The sequence below is a fragment of the Eubalaena glacialis genome, chromosome 19, assembly GCF_028564815.1.
Source record: "Eubalaena glacialis isolate mEubGla1 chromosome 19, mEubGla1.1.hap2.+ XY, whole genome shotgun sequence".
NCBI lineage: Eukaryota > Metazoa > Chordata > Mammalia > Artiodactyla > Balaenidae > Eubalaena > Eubalaena glacialis.
The window spans coordinates 50,306,635-50,333,318 of record NC_083734.1 but is presented as its reverse complement, the minus strand read 5'-3'; the positions used below and the strand labels follow the sequence as shown (position 1 = coordinate 50,333,318).

The following is a 26,684-nucleotide window of genomic DNA, read 5'->3' as shown; positions in this document are numbered from 1 at the left end:
AGGCAGAGCCTGTCACCAACCCCAAATCAGAAAGAATCCAGGGGAAAAAGCCAACCTGTTGCAATGTACAAAATGTTTTCTCACTGCTTAAAAACAGGATTAGAGAGGTAACATGACGTAGAAAGAAAAATGAAAAGTATCTGTGGCTTTTTGTTATAAACAGTAAAAGAACTGAAAAAAGTGATCTTTTAAAGTATGAGTTTATTCTCCAGGTTTTCTTAAATATCCACAAATTAGTGCTTTTATTGCAGCTACATCCAGAAGCTGGAAACAATTTAAAATATGTTCTTTTATCATACATTTAACACTTATAAGAGATAGAATGGAACAGTATGAATTTTAGAGATGTTTTTCAATGATTCAACAAAAAGCATATGGAAATTGATAATTACAGAAATAATGATTGAACTCTAAAATAAAAACATAAATTATATAGAAATGAAAGGGTAAAAGGTGTTTCATTAAAAACAAACAAAAAAACAGTGGCTCATCACCTCTCCTGCTGGTTAGTAACCTAATGAAAACAATGAGTCAAGTATTCTCTTCTCCATATTAAAACAAAGTGGTTCTAACCTTTTCATGCATGCCAGCTTTAGGTCAGAAATGCAAGCCAGGATTTTAGGTTCACAACATCTCAAATATTTTACTGCCTTAAGCTAATGGATTCTTCTTTGTAACACGAGAAATTGGTAACAACTCTTTAAGTTTTCTTGGACAGAAAAAACAATGGATGAGCATTTAATCAAGTCAAGTGGGATTTGGTCACTGGGACACAGTTACAAATGGCACCAAATCAGAACACACAAAAAGCTTAGTTTGAGGGTGAGCATGTTAAAATAAAATACAAAGAAGAGGAGCATTTGAGATCTTTACAGCAACATATTTGGCCAAACAGTCTAGGTTTGGCAAGTACAAGGGGAATGAGTCCCTAGAAAGATGAAGTTAATGAGAAGCTATATCCAAATTAGTTCCAACTCAATTTACAAATTAACAATGCAAAATGATTTTATTTTCCATCCTTTTCATTCAAAAGAAAATTAAAAACTATATTCTTACTGCTAATGTAAACTTCTGATGTTTCTTACCTTGCCATATTTTTCGTTAGTTTTTAAAGATAAGTGATAGCAGATATTGTTATTAATGTGACCAATACATTAAATTTCCAAAGAATAAAATTAGATTAATACTATGTTATTATTCACAATAGAGGTTCTACAACTGTCCCCAGCCCTGGGATCACGAAATAGGACGATTTAGTGATCATTAAATGGAAAATGAATTGTGAAAACTGTTGTTTCCAGAATGCCTTTCCCTCTCTATTTGTATTTTTAAAAAAAGACCTTATACTTTCTTCATTTAAACATATTTTAAATAACCTAACATTGTTTCCTTTTTCCATTTTCTCTGAAATCAAATTTTAAAACTTCTAAAATTTGCTCATAGTAAGTGATCTCAGATGTTTCTTTTAACAGTAAAACTACTTTTGTTTAATTCTGTTAAAAAAAAAAGTGTCAACACTATACCATTTGCCAAGAGGGTGGCCTGAAGTCTTTTTGGTCATTTTTAACGCATTTTAGGTTGTTATCTAGCATGCATATAATGGAACTAAAGTTCCTATAGTAGAGAATGAATTTGGAGCATTAATGATGTAATTTACACATGGAAGTTAAAGCCACAAAGGAGTTATAAAAATGACCTTGTGTATTAACCTCTGTCAACACAATTAGTTCAACAACTGGTCAAGTCAGGGAAAGGGGGTAAAAATAGGCTACTGTGATTGAAACTAGCTTGACTCAAAAAAAAAAAAAAAAGTCTATAGCCTACCAGATAGCTCTGTACACACTCAATCTAGAGACTTTCTGCCACAATACTAAAATACAAATTCTTCACAAATCACAACTTTATCCCAAATGTTCTTATAGGTTCTATGTTGCTTTTTAAATTCTACTAAATAATCAATAGCTTTACAACAAAATTAATTTTATTTAAAAAACACTTAAATCACTATCCCACAAAATGTTTAGAAACACAGGTAACCATGGAAGGTAAACGTGCATATACTGCTTTTATTATTATAGTTATGGTTGTTAGCTGAATGAAAACAAATAGTAGCTAAAAAGGTTTCAAATGATAGAATAACGTATTTAGGTAAGTTATGACAATTTTTTGAGTACTCACAATAGAAATGTATTATATATTTTTGCACCAACTGCAAATGCAAAGTTAACAATGAAATCGAGGAACTGAAGATCAAAAGCGGCCTCAAACATATTCACTAGCTTTTAAACTTTAGACAAAAGAGCTGAGAATAGAATAAAAAAACAAAAAACCCAACATATACACCATAAAAGTCTTTTTCTTTTTTAATGACTTCCAATTTTAACTCTTTTCTAAAAGCATTAAGGGCATGGAGACGCTTATTGTAGATTATGTATCATCTCCTCTTTGGCTATGAGGTGTGTGGTTTTGTTAACTAGAGACATCAATGAGTTCAGTTTCTGAGACCAGTCATTTAATAAATTATTTGGATCCTTGGGTCTCTGGAAGTTGATAATTCCTGCCAACCTGTCTACTTTAGCAAAGATGGTCTTGTTAACTACTAGATTCGAGAGAAAAGCCTCTGACTCCTGCAAGAGAGAGACAAATTGGATTAAGACAAGATAATTTTAATTATCAATAAACAAAATTTAAGGAAAGCATTTTCTAAACTCTTCACTCAAGAATATGCTAAAATTCAATAATAGTTAGAAACTGCTGATTTCCTGCAATGATGTACTTATTTTACTAAGCGTCTAGGGAATGATTAGAATGAGTACATTCAAAGTCAGCGTTCAGTTTGAACCTCCCTGCAAACTTAATGCTGTGGGTACTGCCCAAGAGCCTGTTGCCAACAGCAACTTGGTCTACCTTCTACGTTTCCCCCTAAAAGGCAGTATTATACAGTTAGTTTGTTTCCAGAAATGCTGGGTTAGAATATATGCTCTGCCACTTGCCAACTCTGTAGCCAAAGAGAAGCACTTTACTTCTAAGGACCCCGGCACCCTCGGCCAGAAATGAGAAGAGCTAATGAACTAACCGAGGATCAAGCCCTCTAACCCCAACATTCCACGATTCTCCCTTTTCAGCTAAGCTGTCAGACTCCTTCTGGTGACAGAAATGGCTTTTCAGACCATTACTATACACTTTGCTTAACTCCTATCTCTTTGTTATTGTACATTTTACCAACATGAAACCCTGACCTGAAGATGATATTCCTCTAACATGTCCTGGGTCCTCTTCAGGTGAACTGCAATGAAGTCTCCCTCATATGTTTTATTTCTACAGTTCACTTTTCGGAACCTAGACATATTTATTATAGAAATATATACTTTACCTTCAAATTAATCACTGTAAAACTACCATATTTAAGTGAAGATTTGAACTAGTATAAATAATATTAATGTAGCTATAAACTTGATATTTAGGCTACTCTTTGGTATTCAAGATAGCTTGGGGAAACTTTCTATCACCTAACCTTAAGTAATAAAACAAAATTGATTTTCTTGCTCAATTTTTACAAGTCAATTGATTTTCAAAATGAATGGTTACAAACAACGTTTACTACTTACATCAACAGATAGATCCAGAAGTTGTGCCATCCTCTTCATTGTTATCCTCGTGTAATACTTGGCCATTATTCTAATATTCTGAGGAGAGAATAGAGGGCACGGAGGACACAGCCGTCAGTAAGGCCAAAAGCCCATTTGTTTTCATATCCAAATAAGTTTAGTTAAAATGTCAATACTCAGAGCTTTTATTTTGCTATAGTCCACCACTGGGATGAAGCTGGTTCTAAATGTCAATAACGAAACTAAATATTTAGATATTTTGGCTTCTGTGGTTATTTTTAGTTATTCTGAGTACACTCTACAACTATTCTAAAATATATATAGTCAAAATATAGGCTTAACTAAATTAGTTGTTAAAAGTTGTAACCGTACTAAAATATTTTTGCTAAATGCAAGAATCTAAAGTTAAGTTTTTCTAATTACGACACAAATGTTTAAAAGGCTAAAATTTTAAAAAGATCAATATCATCTCAAAACGCTACCTTATCATCATTATAACTATGTAAAGATAACTCAAAATTAAACTCTTAATTTTCACTGGAAGTGGTGCTGAAGTTAGAGAGACGCCCCTTTGTTATTCTTAATGTTAATGTTACTAACAAAGCAGCAGCACTCACAAGGAAAAAGGGGGATGGTGGGGAGAAAAAATGAGCTCATCTTTGAAGAAGCTGCACCTCCTCCCATCTCTAATCAGGGCTGATGGCAACACCAACCTCTCAGAAAGCATGAGAATCACTCAAGACTTCCCGCTTTTCCTTCATCCTTTAAATTTAACCAATGACCAAATTCTATTACTTTTCTTCTTTAAAACAGTTAATTCCATTCAGCCCACTCTTCCTCAATACCTTGGCTACTGCCTTAATTCAAGCCCATAAGGCCACTTAGCTAGTCTCACCTCCAGTCTTCTCTCTCTCCAAATCCACTCTTCACACTTCCTCCCAGAGCACTCTTTATAAAATACAAGCCTGGTCATTATCCTCTCAGCTTTGTTACGACCCAGACCTTTTCCGTACCTCCAACTTCCTTTCTCACTGAGCCCTTTCCTTGGAGGTCCCCAAGTTCCCCTGTTGGTTTGCTGCCTCCAGGCCCCAGCGCAGACCATCCCATCTGCCTACGGGGACTGCCCTCCCTTGTCTGCCTGCTGACTACATACTCTTCTCACAAATCTTACCTCCCACATCGATTCCTATGTATCCAGCCTGACCATTCTTCCTGGTGGAACCAATCAACTCTCTCCTTATGCTCCCCTCTAGTACATGTATACTTGTACCATAATACATAATTTATAAATGTATCTTCCACTGTGATTTATTTTTAAGCATTTTGAAGGTAGGGACCATGTCTTATTCTCCCATGTGTCCCAGCACTTTCTACAGTGTGTGGCATATAGAAGGCTCACAATAAATGTTTGTTGATGAATGAATGTTGACATAATTCAATTTGTAGTGACACCAAGAAGATCAAAGGTCAGGTTTAAGACATGTTACCCATTTCCAAAACTACCCAGCGAGTACCAGAAAGAAAACACTCCCTCTACCCCCATCCATCCCTCACATTCTTAAGAAATTCCTTCTGATTTATATGCTATAAAACTTTGGATTCTTGAGAGGTCCTCTCAAAATGCAGCATGCTAACACAGTTATCTTTTCGAAAAGCTAAAAGGAGGTGGGGGAAAAAAAGACAAGAGGGGTAAGATAAATTCTGATATGCTTTGGGAAATAAGACAATAAATATCTGAACAACAAATTTACATCACTACTACATCGGGCACAGAAAAAAAAATCCTAAAGTGAAGAATTAAAGACATAACATCCAAAAGAAACATTTGAGGAATAAAAGTTTATGCTCAAATTTGCCAAAGTTTACTTCTAAATTGTCATCTCCATCATGCCAGATCCTTACATGTTCAACAACTCTGTTTTTCAAGTCTTTCCACCTTTTTTCACCTTCCTCTGTATAACCAAAAACATCAGTTGCAGGACTCTCCAGAGAACCTTTTCTTAATTCCATTCCATAGTCTTCAACAAGTGTGGACCAACGCATCAACTCCATTGTGGTAAAAAGCTTTAAAAGATCCCTATAAATTAAATAAAACTTAATATATTCCAAATCTGTAAAAATTAAGTTGCATCTAATATAATAGCAAATTTTAAAATATCAACAAAGATGATTTTTACAAAGTTTTGTCTGTAGAACAAGATACAAGTTATTACTTATTTTACCAACTTTACTATCATTTTTTCCACAGTAATTGTGAAAAGCACATTCCCCTACTTACCATTCTGCTCTCTCCTCTATTGTATTTGCCAATCTCTGGACTAATTGACTGTAAACTTACTAATGAAACAGATAAAAGAAAAACAGCTTAAAAAAAAAAGCACAGTGTGCTTATGATAAAGCCTATGTCTGTTTTATTTACTTGCTTTTTATTTATTTATTTATTTTTGGCTGCATTGGGTCTTCGTTGCTGCGCGCGGGCTTTCTCTACTTGTGGCGAGCGGGGGCTACTCTTTGTTGCGGTGCGTGGGTTTCTCATTGCAGTGGCTTCTCTTGTTGTGGAGCACAGGCTTTAGGCGCGTGGGCTTCAGTAATTGTGGCACGCGGGCTCAGGAGTTGTGGCTCGCGGGCTCTAGAGCGCAGGCTCAGTAGTTGTGGCACATGGGCTTAGTTGCTCTGCGTCATGTGGGATCTTCCCGGACCAGGGCTCGAACCCGTGTCCCCTGCACTGGCAGACGGATTCTTAACCACTGTGCCACCAGGGAAGCCCATGTTTTATATAATGGATTTTCAGAAGCATCTACTTCTGAAAATCACAAAGCCCCAAACATTTACAAATGATAAAATTTATCAAATGATTAATTAAACAAAAGTGAGCTTGAAATAAGACTTCTACTTGATAAGTGGCTTAGAATGGAGTGTGTTATAATCTCACTGCATTAATTTCAAATGTAGTCCTAAAAAAACACTTTATTTTCTCTAGTTTTATTCTCTAATACAATCTATCAGCAACCAATTAAGAAGTATACACTTAGGTTAACCAATTTTCTTTCAAAACGTTGCTTCTACTGAGACATACTATACTAATTACAAAAGTACTTACTTGTATTTAGGAATTTCTTCTAACTTCTTGTCACCACTTATTCGGTGAACCAAATCTGACTGTTCATTGTCAAAAGGAGCCAAGATAACATAAAGGACAACACTTTTCAGGGCCTAAAAAGGTTGTACAATGCAACAGTTTACATACAAGACTAGAAACAAAATGGAAACTTTGGCAGAAAGTGAAAATTCATGGAATAATTGTATATACTCATTTTTAATACTGTATTCAAAAGTCTTAGGGGAAAAACCTTATCAGATTGCTCTTCATAGTGTTTTTCTTTAATGTTTACTTTTCATAAAACTATTATAAAACAAATGCAGCGAATCTTTGCTAATTTTTTTTCCTTTCTGGCTGCGCTGCACGGCTTGTGGAAATCTTAGTTCCCCGACCAGGGATCGAACCTGCACGCTCGGCAGTGAAAGCACAAAGTCCTAACCACTGGACCACCAGGGAATTCCCGAGTCTTTGCTAATTTGAATTACTACCTGGGTTGGCTTTTTTTTTAAATTGAAGTATAGTTGATTTACTTAGTGTTAGCTTCAGGTGTACAGCAAAGTGACTCAGTTTTATATATATATATATATATATATATATATGTATATATATATATATATATATATGTATATATATTCTTTTTCAGATTCCTTTCCATTACAGGTTATTACAAGATATTGAATATAGTTCCCTGTGCTATAGGGTAAATCCTTGCTGTTTATTTTATATAATACATAGTGGTATGTATCTGTTAATCCCATACTCCTAATTTATCCCTCCCCCAAACATTTTTTTAAAATAAATGTATAAAAAAAGGTTCTTATAACAAGTTAGCAGCAAAAATGTGGACTCCACATATAATCTATTCACAAACTTTGCAAAATAATTTTCCAAAGTAATGCTAGGTCTTTATCTGTGACCTTTGTTAGAAGGTAACCTGCTGTACATGTCTTAAATAGTAAGCCTACATTTCTTCAAAGGCCGTAAATAATTCATCTGAATCAGTAAGGATAAAGTGAACTATCAACAGACTGAACAGAAAGCAGTACCACACAATTGCATGTAATTACTGAAGTTAAAATTATTTCAAAAAATGCAAATTCTTCCTAATAAGTATCAATGTCAAGTTTAAGACTATATTCTTACCTGTTGCCACTTTTCACTTTCTGCCTGTATACAGGGAGTATCATAGATTGCTCTGTAGTGTTTACAAATAGACAAATAAGATCCTTCATGTTGATCCAGCTGAATCATTAAGTTATAGTATTTCAACTTCAATTTCTGAAAAAAATTGACAAAATAAATTGGGGTTTACGGGGTTTCCCCCCAACATTTTCAAAGTAAACTTATAGTAAGAGATAGGCTTACCTCTGTATTTTCTTCCTGGAAAAATTTGGTGTTAATTTTCTTGCTGATGATTTGTGTACGAATGTAATCCTTCACAGCTAGGCAGAGCCGCATTTGCTCCAAAATAAACTCCACTCGCTCTTTCTTTTCCATTGACCCATACGTTTCCACCTAGCAGAGTAAGCCCCCAAATAAGATTATAATCTTTAGTAATGTTTTTTAATTGCAACAAAATTAAATAGACATTAAAAATTCACACTTGATAAATAATATAAACCTTCACGCATATTGAGAGAGTGTTGATGGTGATATAAAAAGCTAGTTTCCTCCAGGAAATTACAATTTAAAAAAATTATTATACAGTAAAATGGATTTTTTTCTTTTGGTGTAAAGTTCTATGAATTTTAACACATGCACAGATTTCTGCAACCACCATCACAATCAAGACACAGAACAGTTCCATCACCCGCATATCTCCCTCACATGCCCCCTTTACAGTCACACTCATAACCCCTGAAAACCAATGATCTGTCCTCCAATACCACAGAACCGTGTTTTCTTTATTATTTATTTATTTATTTATTTATTCATTCATTCATTTTTGGCTGCATTGGGTCTTAGTTGTGGCACCCTGGACCTTCCGTTGCAGCACGCGGGCTTCTCTCTAGTTGAGACGCACAGGCTCCAGAGCGTGTGGGCTCTGTAGTTGCAGCACGCAGGCTTAGTTGCCCCACAGCATGTGGGATCTTAGTTCCCTGACCAGGGATCAAACCCGCATCCCCTGCATTGGAAGGTGGATTCTTAACCACTGGACCACCGGGGAAGTCCCCCAGAATTGTCTTTTCAAGAATGTCGAATATAATATGCAACCTTTTGAGACTGTGTTTACTCAGCATAATGCTTTGAATAATAAGATTCAATCAAGTTGTTGTATAAATCAAACAGTTCGTTCCTTTTTATGGCTAAGTAGTATTCCACGCATGGATGAACCCCAGTTTATCCATTCACCTGCTGAAGAACAACTGGGTTGATTCAATCTTTTGCCTATCACAAATAAAGCTACTCTGAACATTAGTGGACAAGTTTTGTGTGAACATAAATTTTCCTTTCTCTTGGGTACCCAGGGATGGGATTGCTGGGTTATACAGTAAGCGTATGTTTAACTTTATAAGAAACTGCCAACCTGTTTTCCAGAGTGGCTGCACCATTTTGCATACCGCTCAGCAATCTATGACAGTTCCAGCTGCTTTGCATCCCTGCCAGCTCTTGGTATTGTCAGTATTTAAAAAAAAATTTTAGGTATTCTAAGAGGCATGTAGTAGTATCTCATCATGGTTTTAATTTGCATTTTCCTAATGGCTAATAAGGAAATGACAATTCTAAAAATGAAAAAAGATATCAGTTGCAAGCTAACTATATAATAGTTGAAACCATTATACAAAAAAGAGGCACAGGTCTTTTTAAAATTCAGATGACAAGGCTGATATGACCCTTTATGGATGCAGAATGTAGAGTTACAGTAGATACCCACAAATATAACAGAGAATCAATTATCTCAAATACTATGAAAAAGTTTCTAATATAATATTTGGCATACATATATTATAAATGATATATAACATCTAGAATGACACTTTTACAAAGTAGAATGAAGTAAGGCTATTATTACTACAATTTGGTCTGAAAATGTTTTTATTTCACTGTCCTGTCCTTCGTAATTTTTTTTAATAGTTATTCAACATATTGTGTGCCAGGCACTGTGCTAAGCACTCTACGTACACTAATTCTCCTTTGTAATTTCTTAAGGAAAACAGAAACACACACAATGAACCATCAGTGTTTCATTTTGACATGTTCACTCACTCTCCATGTGTCAATTACTTTGAAGCAAATCTCAGACAAGATATTATAAATAAATATTTCAATATGTATCTCTGGGCTTCCCTGGTGGCGCAGTGGTTGAGAGTCTGCCTGCCAATGCAGGGGACACGGGTTCGAGCCCTGGTCTGGGAAGATCCCACATGCCGCGGAGCAACTGGGCCCGTGAGCCACAACTACTGAGCCTGCGCGTCTGGAGCCTGTGCTCCGCAACAAGAGAGGCCATGATAGTGAGAGGCCCGCGCACCGCGATGAAGAGTGGCCCCCACTTGCCGCAACTGGAGAAAGCCCTCACACAGAAACGAGGACCCAACACAGCCATAAATAAATAAAATTAAGAAAAAAAAAAAAAAAAGCTTGCCTTCAATTAAAAAAAAAAAAAAAAAAAGTATCTTCTCTACAAGATAAACTGAAAAAAATATCATACCTAAAAGTTCTTTATATGACTAAATATCTAGTCACTCCTCAATAGTCTCATTTATTTTTTTAATCAACTCAGAATCCAAATAAGGCTCATACTTTGCAATCTGTAGATATGTTTCTTACGTCTCTTTTTTCCTTGCCATTTATTCATTGCAGAAATCAAGCCAATCACCCTACAGTTTTCTAGAGTCTGAAGTTTGCAGACTGCGTCCCTGTGGTATCCTTTAACAGCCTCCTCTGTCCCTGGTATACCTTAAAAACTGGTAGTTAAACCTAGAGGCGTTATATAACTGAGATTAATTTTTTTGGCAAGAATACTTCACAGGGGATGTTGAATCATGAGGCATAAAGTCCTCCTGGTTGGCAAATAGAGTTGGGAGGCAAAACTATGGAGCGAATAAAAAGATCAGTGGTTGCCAAGGGTTAGGGAGAGGAAGGGATAAATAGGCAGAGCACAAAGGGTTTTCACAAGCAGTGAAACTACTCTTTATGATACTACAATGCTGGAGACACGTCATCATAGGTTTGTCAAAATCCGTAGAGTGTACAACACCGCAAGTGAACCCTAATGTAAAACTCTGTACTTTGGGTGATAACAATGTGTCAATGCAGGCTCACTGACTGTAACTAATGCACCATGCTGGTTCGGGATGCTGATAGTAGGGGAGGTTGTGTGTGTGTGGCAGCAGTGGGTATATGGGGTATCTCTGTATTTCCCACTCAATTTGCTGTGAACCTAAAAATACTCTAAAGAAAAAAAAAAAGGTGTGTGTTTGGCAGGGTGGGGAGCCTGAAGCCAAACAGAACTAGTGGTAATCCAACAAGTTACTTAATTCCTTTGAGTCACAATTTCCTTGGCTGAAAAGTGGGGATAAAAATAGTGTTGCATGTGAACATTAAATGAGATCAAGTATATAGAGAACACGTTTTAAAAAATGACAACAAACACAATGCATGCCATACAAGTTCCTTCCAGTATTATTTTTTTCCTTTCCTTTATCTAAAATGGATAAGGTACATGATTGAAAAGTTAAAATAATCGATTTAACTTAACGGGGAGCCTTTGATGGACTAAAATTATAAGCAAAAATTTGAGCATAGGGCTTCCGTGGTGGCGCAGTGGTTGAGAATCGCCTGCCAATGCAGGGGACACGGGTTCAAGCCCTGGTCTGGGAAGATCCCACATGCCGCGGAGCAACTAGGCCAGTGAGCCACAACTACTGAGCCTGTGCGTCTGGAGCCTGTGCTCCGCAACGAGAGGCCGCAATAGTGAGAGGCCCGCGCACCGCGATGAAGAATGGCCCCCGCTTGCCGCAACTAGAGAAAGCCCTCGCACAGAAACGAAGACCCAACACAGCTGAAAATTTAAAAATAAATAAATAAATAAATTTATTAAAAAAAAAAAAAAAAAGAATCCGCCTGCCAACGCAGGGGACACAGGTTCGAGCCCTGGTCCGGGAAGATCCCACATGATGCAGAGCAACTAACCCCACGAGCCACAGCTACTGAGCCTGTGCTCTAGAGCCCGTGAACCACAACTACTGAGCCCACGTGCCACAAATACTGAAGCCTGCGCGCCTAGAGCCCGTGCTCCGCAACAAAAGAAGCCACCGCAGTGAGAAGCCAGCACACCACAATGAAGAGTAGCCCCCGCTCGCCGCTACTAGAGAAAGCCTGTGTGCAGCAACGAAGACCCAACGCAGCCAAAAATAAATAAATAAATAAATTTATTTAAAAAAAAAATTTGAGCACAGTTTATGTACATTTTTCTGATAGGAGAAATGGCTTTTCTCAGATTTCTTAGCACTCTGCTATCTCATTTTAAGGCCTCTCTTAAAAACTGTTCTGAAACACAGCAAACTATGAAGGAGTTTTTCTTTGTTAAACCAATATAGCCTAGTAGTTGACCACCAATCAAATATTCATTAAGAATGAAGCCAATGATGAACAGTAAATTCCTAAGGCATAAGTAAATGAACGTGAATTACTGGTTTTATTTAAATTCTAAAGAGAATTAAAATGTTCAAATAAGGGCAGAAAGTTAAGACTAATTTGTTGATCCTACTTTTCTTCAAAACTTTTTTAGCAGTTAAATTTGGTTGGGACCATAATTACACAACTTCCAGCTACTTAAATAACCTCACGCTCTATAGTACTCACTCTTAATCTTGGTGGTTCAGAAGAAAGTGATAAGGTGCCCAAATAAGCAATTACAAGAAAATATTGCTGACTGTTTTTTTTTTTTTGCTGCGCCACACGGCTTGTGGGATCTTAGTTCCCCAACCAGGGACTGAACCTGAGCCTTCGGCAGTGAAAGAGCCAAGACCTAACCACTGGACTGCCAGGGAATCCCCAAAATACTGCTGACTGAATGTAAAATTTTACATACTCTAAAACACAGCACCTTACCTGTAACTCTTGTAAAATGGAGGCTGCCTCTTTGACGTCACCGTTTTGCTCTTTTATAGTTGCTAATGTTTTAGTCAGCCGAGCACGCTCAATTTCAACGTAAATCTACAAAATACGAGAGGTTTATATTATCTAAATTCCTACAGAAACGTGTTAAAATTGAAAAGGTAGAACTGAACTATTATTCAAACAAGGTATTTCTCTTGCAGCTGTCATGCACTTTATCCTCCACGTACAAACAGCACTGTGTGACATTTTACATTTCACAATCACATAATTTTAAAGAAAATATCTCTATAAAACGTTATCCATATTTTGCAGCTTTGCTTTGAGAACCTAAGTATGAAATCACTGTGCTTAACAACTAACAGGACCAAAAACTAAATAAATGGCACAGAAAGAGCCTTTAAAAGAACTGATTATTTGAAAAATAACACTTTGCAAAGAGCGTATACAGTCTATTATCTATAATTCAACCAATACTCTCATTCTGATTTCTCTTTAAATGCAAGGCTACTACTTTCTCTAAAAACATCTGATCTTGCTAAGTTAAAGTTACTAGCATTTTTTGTAGCCATTTGTAACGTTAGTAGATTTATAATTTCCAACAAATTAAACATTAAAAATATAACTACAGCCTAACAAAGTCTAGGGAACTAATTTTCACGCTTGGGCTTGCTGACCCATTTAGCCTTTGCTCTGCAGCAACCCCTTTTCCCCACTCCAGTCCCGAATCCTTAATCTCCAACGATAACAAACTGCTTACACTTTCCTAAATGTACTAAGTGTTTCTCACTCTAATATCTCTGCATATAATTTCCCCTATGTCTTAAATGCCCTTCTCCCTATGCTCTGGCCCAGTAGAATTTCTATTCATTCTTAAAAAGCCAGCTGAGCCACCATAAACTCTCTGAGGCTTTCCTGGGGTCCTCAGCCAGTCAACCCCTACCTCTGTGCTGCAGGGAACAGCAGGTACATTGCTACTGTCATGACCAGCACAGTAACTATTTCCATGATTGATCTCTTTTGAGGTTAAAAATAGCGTCCTGCCCATTTTGGACCTCACACAACACAGGTAGGTGCTCAATAAACGTTTAATGAACTAAACTATCAAAAGAGGCAGTAAGTTATATATAAACTAAGTTTTTGTCTTCAAACCACAAAAATCTACCTAGAAAGAAACGTATCTACCATAGCCACCATTTCATACTTGCCCTTTTTAGAGAAACACTAGATTGGGGGTGGGGGATGGGGCACAGGCATCGAAAGAAATACAGATAGATTCTGGCAAGACAGTGAAAGTCTGAAAGCTAACCTCACACTGTAAACACTCTAAGAAACCTTAGCTATCCCAAACATTACATTACACATGACATTCTGTGTATTCCATCTTAAAAACACATACATATGTACTTATATAAAATGTTTAAACACATAAGTATCTCTGAATACAGGTAAGACAGTACTTACTGTGAGTTCTGCTAACAGAAAACTCACCTTTCCTTCTGTAACCATTCGTAGAGTATCAATTAATCGAAGTTTGATTGGAAGGTCTGTGATTTCCTCAACGTAAGTACAGCACTGCTGGACCATTTTTGCAACAGCCTAAAATAATAAAAACCATTCATAAGTTAAATTCATTCCTCGTACAGGAAAAGGAAGTATTTTATTGATGGAAGTGCTGTGGTCAAATCTGGTCTTCCCAAGCAACTCTACATACTGAATTGCCGATTAAAAAAAAAAAAAAAATCAACCCCCTCTGTGGCAACTATTCATTTTTATTTTTTATTTTATAAATAAATTTATTTATTTATTTATTTTTGTCTGCGCTGGGTCTTCGTTGCTGCACGCAGGCTTTCTCTAGTTGCGGCGAGCGGGGGCTACTCTTCGTTGTGGTGCGCAGGCTTCTCATTGCGGTGGCTTCTCTTGCTGCAGAGCATGGGCTCTAGGTGCGCGGGTTTCCCTAGTTGTGGCTCACGGGCTCTAGAGCACAGGCTCAGTAGTTGTGGCGCACGGGCTTAGTTGCTCCATGGCATGTGGGATCTTCCCAGACCAGGGCTCGAACCCGTGTTCCCTGCATTGGCAGGTGGATTCTTAACCACTGCGCCACCAGGGAAGTCCTGTGGCAACTATCCAGCTCTGCCTCTGTAACTCCACAGATATGCCATATGTGACAAATGGGTGTGGCTCTGTCCCCCCAAAATTTTATTTAAAAAGGTGGCAGGTAGGATTTGGTCCTTGGCCCATAGTTTGCCAACCCCTAATCTAGATTCCAAACAGCTTATCATAATCATTGATAATAATAATTAGGACTCTGTCATCAGGAAAATGTTAAATTACATTAAGCATATTTTAAGATAGCAGAAAAGTAAACAAAATATCTTGCTGTCAATTATATCTCAGTAAAGCTTTAAAAATAAATCCCATGGTATATCTTGCACAGATTTCCTTGAAAGACATTTAATGTTCACATAGCTCAGATCAGACTTAATATCTGAAAATTAGCTGTTTAGAGACTCCCAGGAGTTCCAGACGGCGAAGGTTTTATTGTAAAATATAACTCTTTCAGTAAGTGCAAAGCTCTGGAACACCCAGTCTCTCACAAAACAGATGATACCTCTAAAACTAATTATAATAATGATTTCTAGAAGGGCATACAACTTGATCATTCTAAAAGCTGTGCAAAAAATACATTAACAGAAACTGGATGGGGAAAAGAAAAGGAAACAAATCAATATTCTAACGATAAGTGAACATCCTGCTGCTCCCTGAGAAAACTGTAGGGAAGTCATTAGGGAAGCTACAGTTGGCGTGATGCTGACCCTCCGTGCTGAAGTGATAGTGAGTTAGAAAACGTTAATCTTAAGCAATCTAGAAAAGGTTATTTTAAGAAGATTACTACTTTCTAACCCTGATAAAGCAAAAACGAAAAGTTTGAGGTAAAAAGTAATTATGAGGCCTTCCCTGGTGGCGCAGCGGTTGAGAATCTGCCTGCCAATGCAGGAGACACGGGTTCGAGCCCTGGTCTGGGAAGATCCCACATGCCGCGGAGCAAGTAGGCCCGTGAGCCACAACTACTGAGCCGGCGCGTCTGGAGCCTGTGCTCCGCAACAAGAGAGGCCGCGATAGTGAGAGGCCCGCGCACCGCGATTAAGAGTGGCCCCCGCTTGCCACAACTAGAGAAAGCCCTCGCACAGAAACAAAGACCCAACACAGCCAAAAATAAATAAATAAATAAGTAAATTAAAAAAAAAAAAAAAAGAGGAGGTTAGAATTAGATTAATCAGCCCTCCGTTAAAAAAAAAAAAGTAATTATGAAAAAAGGAAAGAGATATTTGGAGTCCCTAGGTACTTTCCAGCTGTGAAGACATAACATGTTAAGGCACAAAGAGCAGCTCCGGTTCCAGTTCTGGGGATGTCACTAGCCGGCTGTAACACTGACTCCAACTCCTCTTTCCCCAAGAAGCCTTCCCTAATAAACCTAATTAAAACCTTTCTCTTCCTCTTTTCATACATCTTAGCATTTTTACTATTCTAATGTCACTTACTATATGTTGCCATGGATGCAAGTAATTTTTTTTAATTTTAAAAATCAATCTTGGGACATGTTAAAGATTGCTATGATTACTTGCGATTTATGTTCTGTACTAAGCTATAGGTTACTTACACATTTCTTCACATTCCAAGAGCCTTACATATAAAATTCAGTTTCTCTATCAGAAAAGTAACAGAGTAAACAGTCCCTCTACTAGTTCTAAAATTTTATGACTCTATGAAATTAAATCTGTGTTTTAGGATATGTGCTTTGAACTTTATATTAATACCATATAAAACACATATTTTTGTTTATTTTAACCCAGGTTGCCCCAAGATTTCTAATTAAGTAGACCTTTCAAAATTGTCCTATAGAAAGCAAGTCTCTTAGAAAATCAGAAGAAGATGATGGCTTATCCATGTTAGTCTCTCAAACCACAGAAATGAGCAGCAAAAAGCATATTTAAATGAATTTCACATTCACATGTACTAGAGAGCCTCAATTAAATCTATGTTAATTCTTAACAGTGAATTTTATATGCATGTAAACTTATCTAAGAAAAAGGAAAAAAACCAATCACAGTAACTTTGCTTTTTGCAAAAAATAATTTAACCCACTCTAATATCAAGCTCAGTCTCGCAGCAGACTAATTAATAAAATAAGGGCTTTGGACAAGAACCGTGTACTTCTATTTTTTGGTTCCACTACTACCTTGTTTTACAACGTCATTACCTTTACCATTTGAAAGCAAAAAATAAAAACCCATAAGCTACTCGGAACAGCATTTTAAAGATAAAATATAAATGTAAAAAGTGGAGTCTACTTCTATAGAGGATCATTTAAATATATCTCAAGCAGAACAGGAAAGCAGTAAAGAAAATCAGCTTCACAAAAACACCAAAAGAGAACATATATAACCTTAAACAAAATGAGTAGTCTGAAATTTTAAACAAAATGATGTCTGAAAATGGCCTCAAAAATAAGTTAAACAGGGGCTTCCCTGGTGGCTCAGTGGTTGAAAATCTGCCTGTCAATGCAGGGGACATGGGTTCGATCCCTGGTCCGGGAAGATCCCACATGCCGCGGAGCAACTAAGCCCGTGCACCACAACTACTGAGCCTGTGCTCTACAGCCCGCAAGCCACAACTACTGAGCCCACGTGCCACAACTACTGAAGCCCGTGGGCCTAGAGCCCGTGCTCCACAACAAGAGAAGTCACCGCACTAGAAAGCCCGCGTGCAGCAACGAAGACCCAACGCAGCAATCAATCAATCAATAAATAAGAGAGAGTAGTCCCCGCTCACCACAACTATAGAAAGCCCGCGCGCAGCAACTAAGACCCAACGCAGCCAAAAAAAAAAAAAAGTTAAATATTAAGTGTTTAATAAAGGCATGATTAAGTAAATTACGGATTATCGACTTGACTGATTATAACACAACCATTTAAAATAATAAATACGAAGGAGCGACATGAAAATAGAAGAAAGTTGCATCAACACTCTCAGAACAATTTTGTAAAAATATGCAAATATATAAAGACTAGAAGACAAAAATAAAAGCAGTTGTCATGAGAATATGGATAGAATTTTAAAAAACTCTCTAAATGTTGTGATGTTGATTTAACAGATTTAAAACAGATTCATAAAAAGGTTTTTTTCTGAAAGTCCTTATTTAAATTTGAATGTATTTGTTTTTGATCAATCATGAACTCACTTGTTTTAACTGACTCCGTCTTTTTGACAAAAGGATAATATTTTCATTAAGTAAATCCCATTCTTTAGCCTCATAGCACATCTTCACTACTGCAACTAAGATACGGGATGTAGACACCATATCAGAAGCCTGTAAGAATGAAAATATATTGAAAGTTAATGGAAACAGTGTCAAATGAAATTAATGGCAATTGAGGTTTTCAATATAATCTACTCACAGTTCGGGTCTGTTTTTCCAAAGAGAGAAGGGTTTCAATGACTTCTTGAAGTCTTCCTTCCTAAAACAAAAGGTAAATGAACAATGAAAACACCAACAACACAAAACCAAATAACTTAGTCTAACATGAGATGTTTCTGACACAGAAAGACAAAATCAATAGCCTATTTTAGAGGAAAGAGACTACTGTTGTCTTTTTCTCCTTTTCATGATACTGCCTGCTTCTCCAGAGGATTCCAGAAGTCAGTGGTTCCCAACTTGGGGCCCACAAGCTACTTTTTTTTTTTTAATAGATCTTTATTGGAGTATAATTGCTTCACAATGCTGTGTTAGTTTCTGTTGTACAACAAAGCGAATCAGCCATGTGCATACATATATCCCCATATCCCCTCCCTCTTGAGCCTCCCTCCCACCCTCCCTATCCCACCCCTCTAGGTCATCGCAAAGCACTGAGCTGATCTCCCTGTGCTATGCTGCTGCTTCCCATTAGCTATTTTACATTCAGTAGTGTATATATGTCGATGCCCTAACCCACTGCTGGGCATATACCCTGAGAAAACCATAATTCAAAAAGAGACATGTACCCACAATGTTCAGTGCAGCACTATTTACAATAGCCAGGACATGGAAGCAACCTAAGTGTCCATCAACAGATGAATGGATAAAGAAGATGTGGCACATATATACAATGGAATATTACTCAGCCATAAAAAGAAATGAAATTGAGTTATTTGTAGTGAGGTGGATGGGCCTATTTGTAGTGAGGTGGATGGGCCTAGAGTCTGTCATACAGAGTGAAGTAAGTCAGAAAGAGAAAAACAAATACCACAAGCTATTTTTAACATTTCAAAATGCCTAGGAGAAACTGACTCTAGAACAATAATGATTTAACACTCAAGAAAAACATCAAGTCTTTGTTTTGGATTCTAATTCATCACCTCAGTGTGGTAACACCTGTTTATCTTGTTCTGAAGAGACTCTTAACTGGCTGTCACCCGTGTCTTTGAAGAATAAAAATGGGAAAATGATGATTTCTTTATAAATTCACCAAAAGTATTTTAAAACATGAAGTTCTGAGGAGAAATAAAAAGGATATTTGGTGGTAAAAAGATAGGAAACCCTGGTTTAATTTTTCAATGACTTTAGAAATAAATTATAATTGTGCTTAAAGAAAACAAAGCCTACCTGAGATTACCCACGCATGCTATACCAAGTCATCAATTGACAATAATCTCTATCTCATATGTAAAAACAAAACATTCTCCCTTGGGCATACATTAAGAAATGGGAAAAACAAAATTCAAATAATATAAATCTAGATGATAATACACCAGGACTAAAATAAGCCATCATATTAGGAACCACACATTTTGATAAAAACAAAACCAACCCACAGCACAAAGACTGCATTAATTTAAGATATTGATATTACTAACACTGAATGAATTGGAAGTGATGAGGAGGGTTTCATTTATAAATTGCTTTTCTAACCGTAAAGGAAATTTATTTTTATTTTAATGACATTCATAGACGGTACACGAGTACTACTCTTTTACTGATGAGAGAAACTAAACAGCTTTTGAATTAAGGGCACAAATAATGTTTAGACTTTTCAAAATACTGTTCCCATATTTTCCAAGATAACTTTTAAACTATGAATTTTCTAGGCAGCACAGAAAATGTACTGTATAGGCATCGTCTGAATTTATTTTAATTAAATCTAAAACATACAATTACTAACATTTTAACAATGTTTCCCATGCAAAGGGGAGCACCAGTTCTGAAAGCTGTATAGGTTTACGTGTACAATAAATGTTGACTAAATGTCCATCAGAGCAGAAGAACAAAGAACAAATCTATAAATTCTCCAAAGTTAAAGGTTAATAAATCATAAAAATCAAAGAATCGAAACCTGTGTTGTTCAAAGGTCAACTGTAATTTCCATAGGGAAATGGTTACTACTTGGCAACAAAATATAGCGCAAAAATAGCTAAAATGCAAAATACTGTTTACTGATGGTCCCCTCTTGTCACTTTTGTAATTACTATTAGTCACATGATTGTGATCAACAGCATGTAGTTTACTGTATGGTATTTTAATTCAGAAATATGGATTTTAAAGAACTGCACCCTACAATGGAGGAATCACACACCACTCTAGAGCTGGGGTCTACCAGTATCAACAAAACATTAAACGTCACCGTCACCTTCTCAGAAAGGCATTCTTGGATAATGCTCTCTAAAGTCAGTAGTCACTCAGCACCTCCTTTAACACTCCAGCCCACTGACTTTCTGCTTTGCAATGACCCTGTGGACAAAGAATGTCACCTGCCGTTTCAGTAAACAAAGGATGTTGCGGCCGTAAAACAGGATACTGGCCCTAGATAGTTAAGATGCATATCAAAGAAATGATTTCAATAAGCCCAGGCTCCTGCATCTTCCCCTACAGAGAAAAACACTAAAATCATTAACTTGAGATGTCTGTTTTTGTGATTAGCAGTAATCTTTTTATGTTCAACTACATGTTTGTTTTTTTTCAGCCAAAACTCCTATGTATTCTGGCTCCTCCATCACCTCTTTGGAACAGTCCCTCAGAGCTATCTGAGTGGCTGCCTTCCTGGGCTATAGTTCTCAGTAATGCCCCAAGTAAGACATAATTCTCCACTTTTATTTAGGTTGTGCATTTTTTTCAGTCAACAACCCCAAACTCTCTCCCATTTTAATGTTCACTGTCTTTCTAATCTCACTAGAATGTACTCTGTAAGAGCAGGGGCCATGTCTATGCTGTTCACCACTGTAGCTCAGTGCTCCGCACCTGCCCAAGCATATAATGGTGTTTTTGTAGATATTCTGGAGTATCCCTTTATACCTTGTACCACAGTTATTAATGTGCATGTCTTGCCTCCTAAGTGGTCTATAAGTTCTTTAGGGCTGGACATTGTTTGATTGTTTCCCTTACACCAACCTGCACACAGTATGTGTTCAGTGGATTGACACTGACCTGAACTATTCACTTGATCTTGGCTTACAATTCCTGATTCTTACTGTTACAGTAAGTAGGATGTGACAAATTATATGGCTGACAATTCAGTGCTATCTGAGAAACGTTACCATCAATTTCATTAAATACAACTCCCAATTCTCTAATCATCCCACTTTTCCACTCAATCTTCCATGTTCAAGCTTATGGCTAAACACCTTCCTCGTTCCTTTCCTATCTATTCACATATCTTCCTTGAAATTCTACCTCCTCAATGCTGCCTTTCAACTCAGAGGAACAAGGTGGTCAGAGCTATCAAAACCAACTTGTTAGAACGTGTGACTTTTGTGACTCCTTTTTCTCATTAAAATAATCCTTGTCAATGAGGTGAATGACTAAGGAGTTTATTCAACATCAATACATGTTGGGTATCTGTATATTCTGTATGTTTGTGTCCTTTAACTCCTAAATGATCCAATCTTTTAATGATTTCTTAAACAACCTCAACAAGTAAGAAAAGGCCCATAAAAAGTTAACCACAAATAGTTGAAATGTAATGCCAATCCAATACTTTTAAATGACCTATTTCTTGAAGGGGTCTTTTGTCCAAGCTACTAACAATCAGTAAACTGTTTTACATTTCACCTCCTCTTTATTTTTAGTGTTAACCATGAGAAGAGGTTGCAGGTGACCAAATGAAATGAAAAGACATTAAGAGGAGGGAGAGGGACCTCCCTGGTGGTGCAGTGGTTAAGAATCCTCCTGCCAATGCAGGGAACACGGGTTCGAGCCCTGGTCCAGGAAGATCCCACATGCCGCGGAGCAATTAAGCCCGTGCACCACAACTACTGAAGCCCGCGCGCCTAGAGCCCGTGCTCTGCAACAAGAGAAGCCACCACAATGAGAAGCCCGCACACCGCAACAAAGAGTAGCCCCCGCTCGCCACAACTAGAGAGAGCCCGCCTGCAGCAATGAAGACCCAACGCAGCCAAAGATAAATAAATAAAATAAATTTAAAAAAAAAAAAAAAAAGAGAAGGGAGAAACGAAGGATATATTCGATTTAAGAATGCAAGTAGTCCCTAAATAACCATGTGCCAAATACACACGGTAATCCAAAAGCAGGCGGTGGGGGTAGGGGTTGGAGGGGAACCTTCTGTGCATTAGAACTGTTAAATACTACATCTTTACCGTTCAGAAAAGGCCCTCATTAGATTAATTTTTAACTCCCTAATGCAAGGGTGAAATAACAACTATTATCTAGAACTAGTATCACTTTTATTATCTCACCAATCTGATACAGGGTCCTCAAATACCAATCACAGAGGCAGTAGAATGCAATGGTTAAAAACAGGCTCTGCAGCCAGACTGCTTGAGTCTAAATTCCAGATCTACCACTGTGTTAGTTTAAGAAAGACACTTACCCTCTCTGACCCTCAATTTTCTCTTCAGTGATATGAGCATAATAATATCTATAGTTCCTACTTCATAGAGTTGGCGTTAGGATTAAGGCAATACCTATGAAGTTATGCCTGGAACATAGTATGTACTTTACCATCATCATAATAGCTAACATTATTAGTCACTGTTGTTATTTGCTAGGTGAGTGTTAGGACACAGAAACAGAATTGTACTAGGTCAGGGACTTCCCTGGTGGTCCAGTGGGTAGGGCTCTGCGCTCCCAATGCGGGAGGCCCAGGTTTGATCCCTGGTAGGGGAACTAGATCCCGCTTGCATGCCACAACTAAGAAGTCCTCATGCTGCAATGAAAAGATCCCGCATGCCGCAACTAAGACCCGGAGCAGCATGCATGCATGCATAAATAAATAAAGAAATAGATAGATACACAGATAGATAGAATTGTACTAGGTCACAATTGTAGGAGATTCAAATGGCCTAGATTTGGCAAATATACCACCTGGGTTTAGACTTCGGTCTGACTTTTGAAGGCTTCTGCTACATGTGGTATTCTCACCTGATACATTCTTATTAATTCTCTATACACATAATTTTTATCTTCGAATGTCTTTCACATTAAAAATAAAAAATGTCTTAAGGAAAGTAAGCATAGAAGTGATAGTCTCTTAAAGAAGCCATGGGATGTAGCAAAAAAGAACACTATACCTATTGCTAGGAGACCTCAGCTTGATCTGATTCTTCTATAGACCTTGGATAACTACTGAAGCTGCCTGAACCTTAGTTTTCCCACAAGCAAAGTGAAGATAACAAAACTTCCTTCAGTTTTACTGACGGGCTCAAAATAAAAAACAAAAGAATGTATGCTAAAGTGTTCCATGCATTCCAATGTAGAAATGCAATGCTTTAAGTATTTTTTTATGATTGGCAGAATGGCTAGAAAATAATATAAAATGAGGGATAGAAAGCAAAACAGGGAAACATACCCTAAAAAACACTAAGACAACTATCTAATCCAGAAGTTGAAAACTGTGGGTCTGTATTAAAAAAACCTTCTACCTTCCCATGCCCCAGCCCTCTTCCCCTGTCCCACCTTCCCACAAAGACAATCCATATCTACACCTTGTTTTGTTCGACAGGCACAGTGGCTTAAAAGAAAAATCAAATGGCTTTAATTTTACATAGTTTAACAGGCCCCAACATTCCCTGCTTCAAACATTTCCATCACCCACTTGACACCTAAAAAATCATTTGGCATTTGAGTTTGCAAATCTTCTCAACGGTCTTGAACATAACAGCGATGTTCTAAATAAATGCCATACATTGACTGCTAGAACAACTGTAGCAGCGAAATATGTTTTTCTTCCTGGCCTATAAGCTATTTGAAAGCAAGAGCTCTGTCCACTAATCTTTATATCCCCATAAAGTCTAGCACTGACTGGGTCTTGCACACAGCAGGCTATCAGAAGAAATTGGTAAGGGGAAGATTTTTTTTCACCCTAGTCTCAGTTCTTGGGACAACTGTACTCCTTTAAAGCAATTAGTTTCTTCTTTTTGGAAACTATCAATCTATTAATTCCAAAGAGGTGGTTTGGGGCTGACTTTGACCTGTACATATGTTTTGTTTGATCTACATGGTATTGGCTCAAACAGTGCTTTAAAACAGATTAGTGTCCAGTTTCTAAATATAAAGGCAATTCATATAAAAATCCATATTCCTGGGGCTTCCCTGGTGGCGCAGTGGTTGAGAGTCTGCCTGCCAACGCAGGGGACACGGGTTCGAGCCCTGGTCTGGGAAGATCCCACATGCCACGGAGCAATTAGGCCCGTGAGCCACAACTACTGAGCCTGCGCATCTGGAGCTTGTGCTCCGCAACAAGAGAGGCCGCGACAGTGAGAGGCCCGCGCACCGCGATGAAGAGTGGCCCCCGCTCGCCGCAACTACAGAAAGCCCTCGCACAGAAACGAAGACCCAACACAGCCAAAATAAATAAATAAATAAATAGCGTTCCCTTAAAAAAAAAAAAAGAAAAAAGAAAAAAATCCATATTCCTGGTCTCTCCCTCAAATTAGAGGAGTTCATAAAGCATGGCCTTCATGCACAATTGGCAAAGATTAACCTGAGGTGCAGAGTTCCTACTCTCTTTCCTTGAGCAGGTGCTCAGAAGTTCAGGTTTCATTACACTTTGCTCACTAGGCAGGACACTCGGTGAGAGCAGAAGCTCTAGAATCAGTATGCCTCGGTTTGCAACCAGGCTCCACCAGTTTACTAGCTGTATGATTTTGGAGCATGTGACTCAACTTCTCTTAGACTGTTTTCCTATCGTAAAATAAGAATGATAATAATACCTACCTCACAGGGCTAAGGTGAGGATCAAATAAGTTAATACATGAGTGCCTGGCACTGCAGAAAGCACTCAATAAATGTCAGTGATTGTTTATCTGCCCCGCGATGGAGGTGTTTGAGTTTTCCAACCTCTGTGTAACTGGTGATGTTTCTTTTATGTAACTGGTGATGTTTCTTTATAGTAGCAGCTAGAAAGCTCAAAGATGAATTGATGGCTACCCTCCACTTAGGGTACTGAACCTAAGAAATATAAGTGTATCAACTTCATCATCTTTCCCTAACCTTGTCTTTTGTAAAGCCCCACTAAATTCTTTTTTGGAAAAAAGGGAAGCATTAAAAGGGTTCTTTCTGAGAATTAAATGTGAAGTATTACTTGACACTCCTCCTGCCCCTGAATTTATTATGTTTTAATGTACTTAGGTAGTAAGCTCCTTAAGAGACAAAAACAACCCTATTAGTGAATGTATCCCATATGAATAGCAATACATGTTTGTGGCTGGATTGATCAAGGAATTTAAAGAGGCCTGAGCACAACCCTTAACAACATTCCCTGATGAAAGTGATGCAACAACCATCCAAACCCTAATCAGGCAAACCTAGGTTTAAATCCCTGGTTCTACCTATTACTAACTGTTAGGATGGACAGACAACTCTAAGCCTTGGTTCCTTTACATGTAAAATGATACACAAAGTTGCCTGACACACAGCATCCCATGTTGCATGATAAATGTTCGTATCAAGTAAAATTTCTATTTCATGGGAGATATGCAGCTGGGCTAAACTACTGTTAACGACCTCCATTAATTATGTTACTTTGTACTTCTGTGCCTGTTTGTCTTTACTTGTGCAGTTCCCGCTCCAGGGATGACTCCTCCCCATCCCAATCTTATTCTTCAAGGACTGATACAAACGTCAGCTTCTCTGTAAAACCCTCCCTTAACCGACCAGTAAGAACGAACGGCTTCCTTCTGTGTTCCAGTAAGACTTTCATACTTGTATGGCACTCACTACCACGCGTAACTTGCGTAATTTGTTGTGTACACGGACTCCTTAGGGACAGGGGTCCTGTGTTAATCACCTTCGTCCCTGTCCTCTCCCCTGGCCCAAGGCCAAGCACATCGCCACGATGCGTACGCAACTTAACCAGAGAAACTGATTCGACAAGAGCAACAGAACTAAACTCTCTGATCTAGCGTGAATGCTGAAGCGGCCTTAACCCCTGAGAAACTACTAAAGTAAACGTGAAACAGTATCCAAGAAAAGGTAAAAAGTACTAATGGAGCCCCAACTCCTAAGGGAATGAAGTGACCATCCGTCCTGGGGAGGTTCTGGGAAGCTGTATGCACTAGCGTACTCTGGCTGCGGGGTCTCCCTGGTCAGGCAGACCTGGGATCGCCTACTTCTGCAGGCCTAGCTCGGGCCGGGCAGGCAACAGGGGGATGCGCGCTCCAGCCCGCAGGCCCCCTGAGGCCTAAGCAAGCTCGGCGCCGTGACTCAGCCCCTGGCGCCCGCCAACAGCCAGCCGGCCTCCCCTCACCTTGGCCAGCTTCTCGCACTCCGGCAGCCGCTGATCCACCGTGGCGCTGTAGTCCACCTCCATCTTGACGATGCGCCCATCTGCCCGCTCCGAGCCGTCTTCCGCCATGGTCCCTGCCTGAGCGTCCCTTGATGTCCCCCTGCTTCGGCACCACTCGTCACCCACACCGGAAGCCGCCGG

At 38.2% G+C, this 26,684-nt stretch overlaps 1 protein-coding gene across 1 annotated transcript; it reads right to left on the bottom strand.

Moving 5' to 3' along the window:
• Window positions 1-222: 222 nt before the first annotated feature.
• Window positions 223-26,684, bottom strand: PSMD12 (proteasome 26S subunit, non-ATPase 12). The gene is made up of 11 exons (XM_061175059.1): window positions 26,505-26,684; window positions 18,228-18,287; window positions 18,011-18,139; window positions 14,260-14,367; window positions 12,763-12,867; window positions 8,074-8,223; window positions 7,852-7,986; window positions 6,709-6,821; window positions 5,511-5,685; window positions 3,609-3,686; window positions 223-2,627 (listed from the first exon to the last, which is right to left on the bottom strand). Exons 1-11 carry the CDS (start codon window positions 26,610-26,612, stop codon window positions 2,418-2,420), a joined length of 1,371 nt encoding a protein of 456 aa, XP_061031042.1. The 5' UTR covers window positions 26,613-26,684; the 3' UTR covers window positions 223-2,417.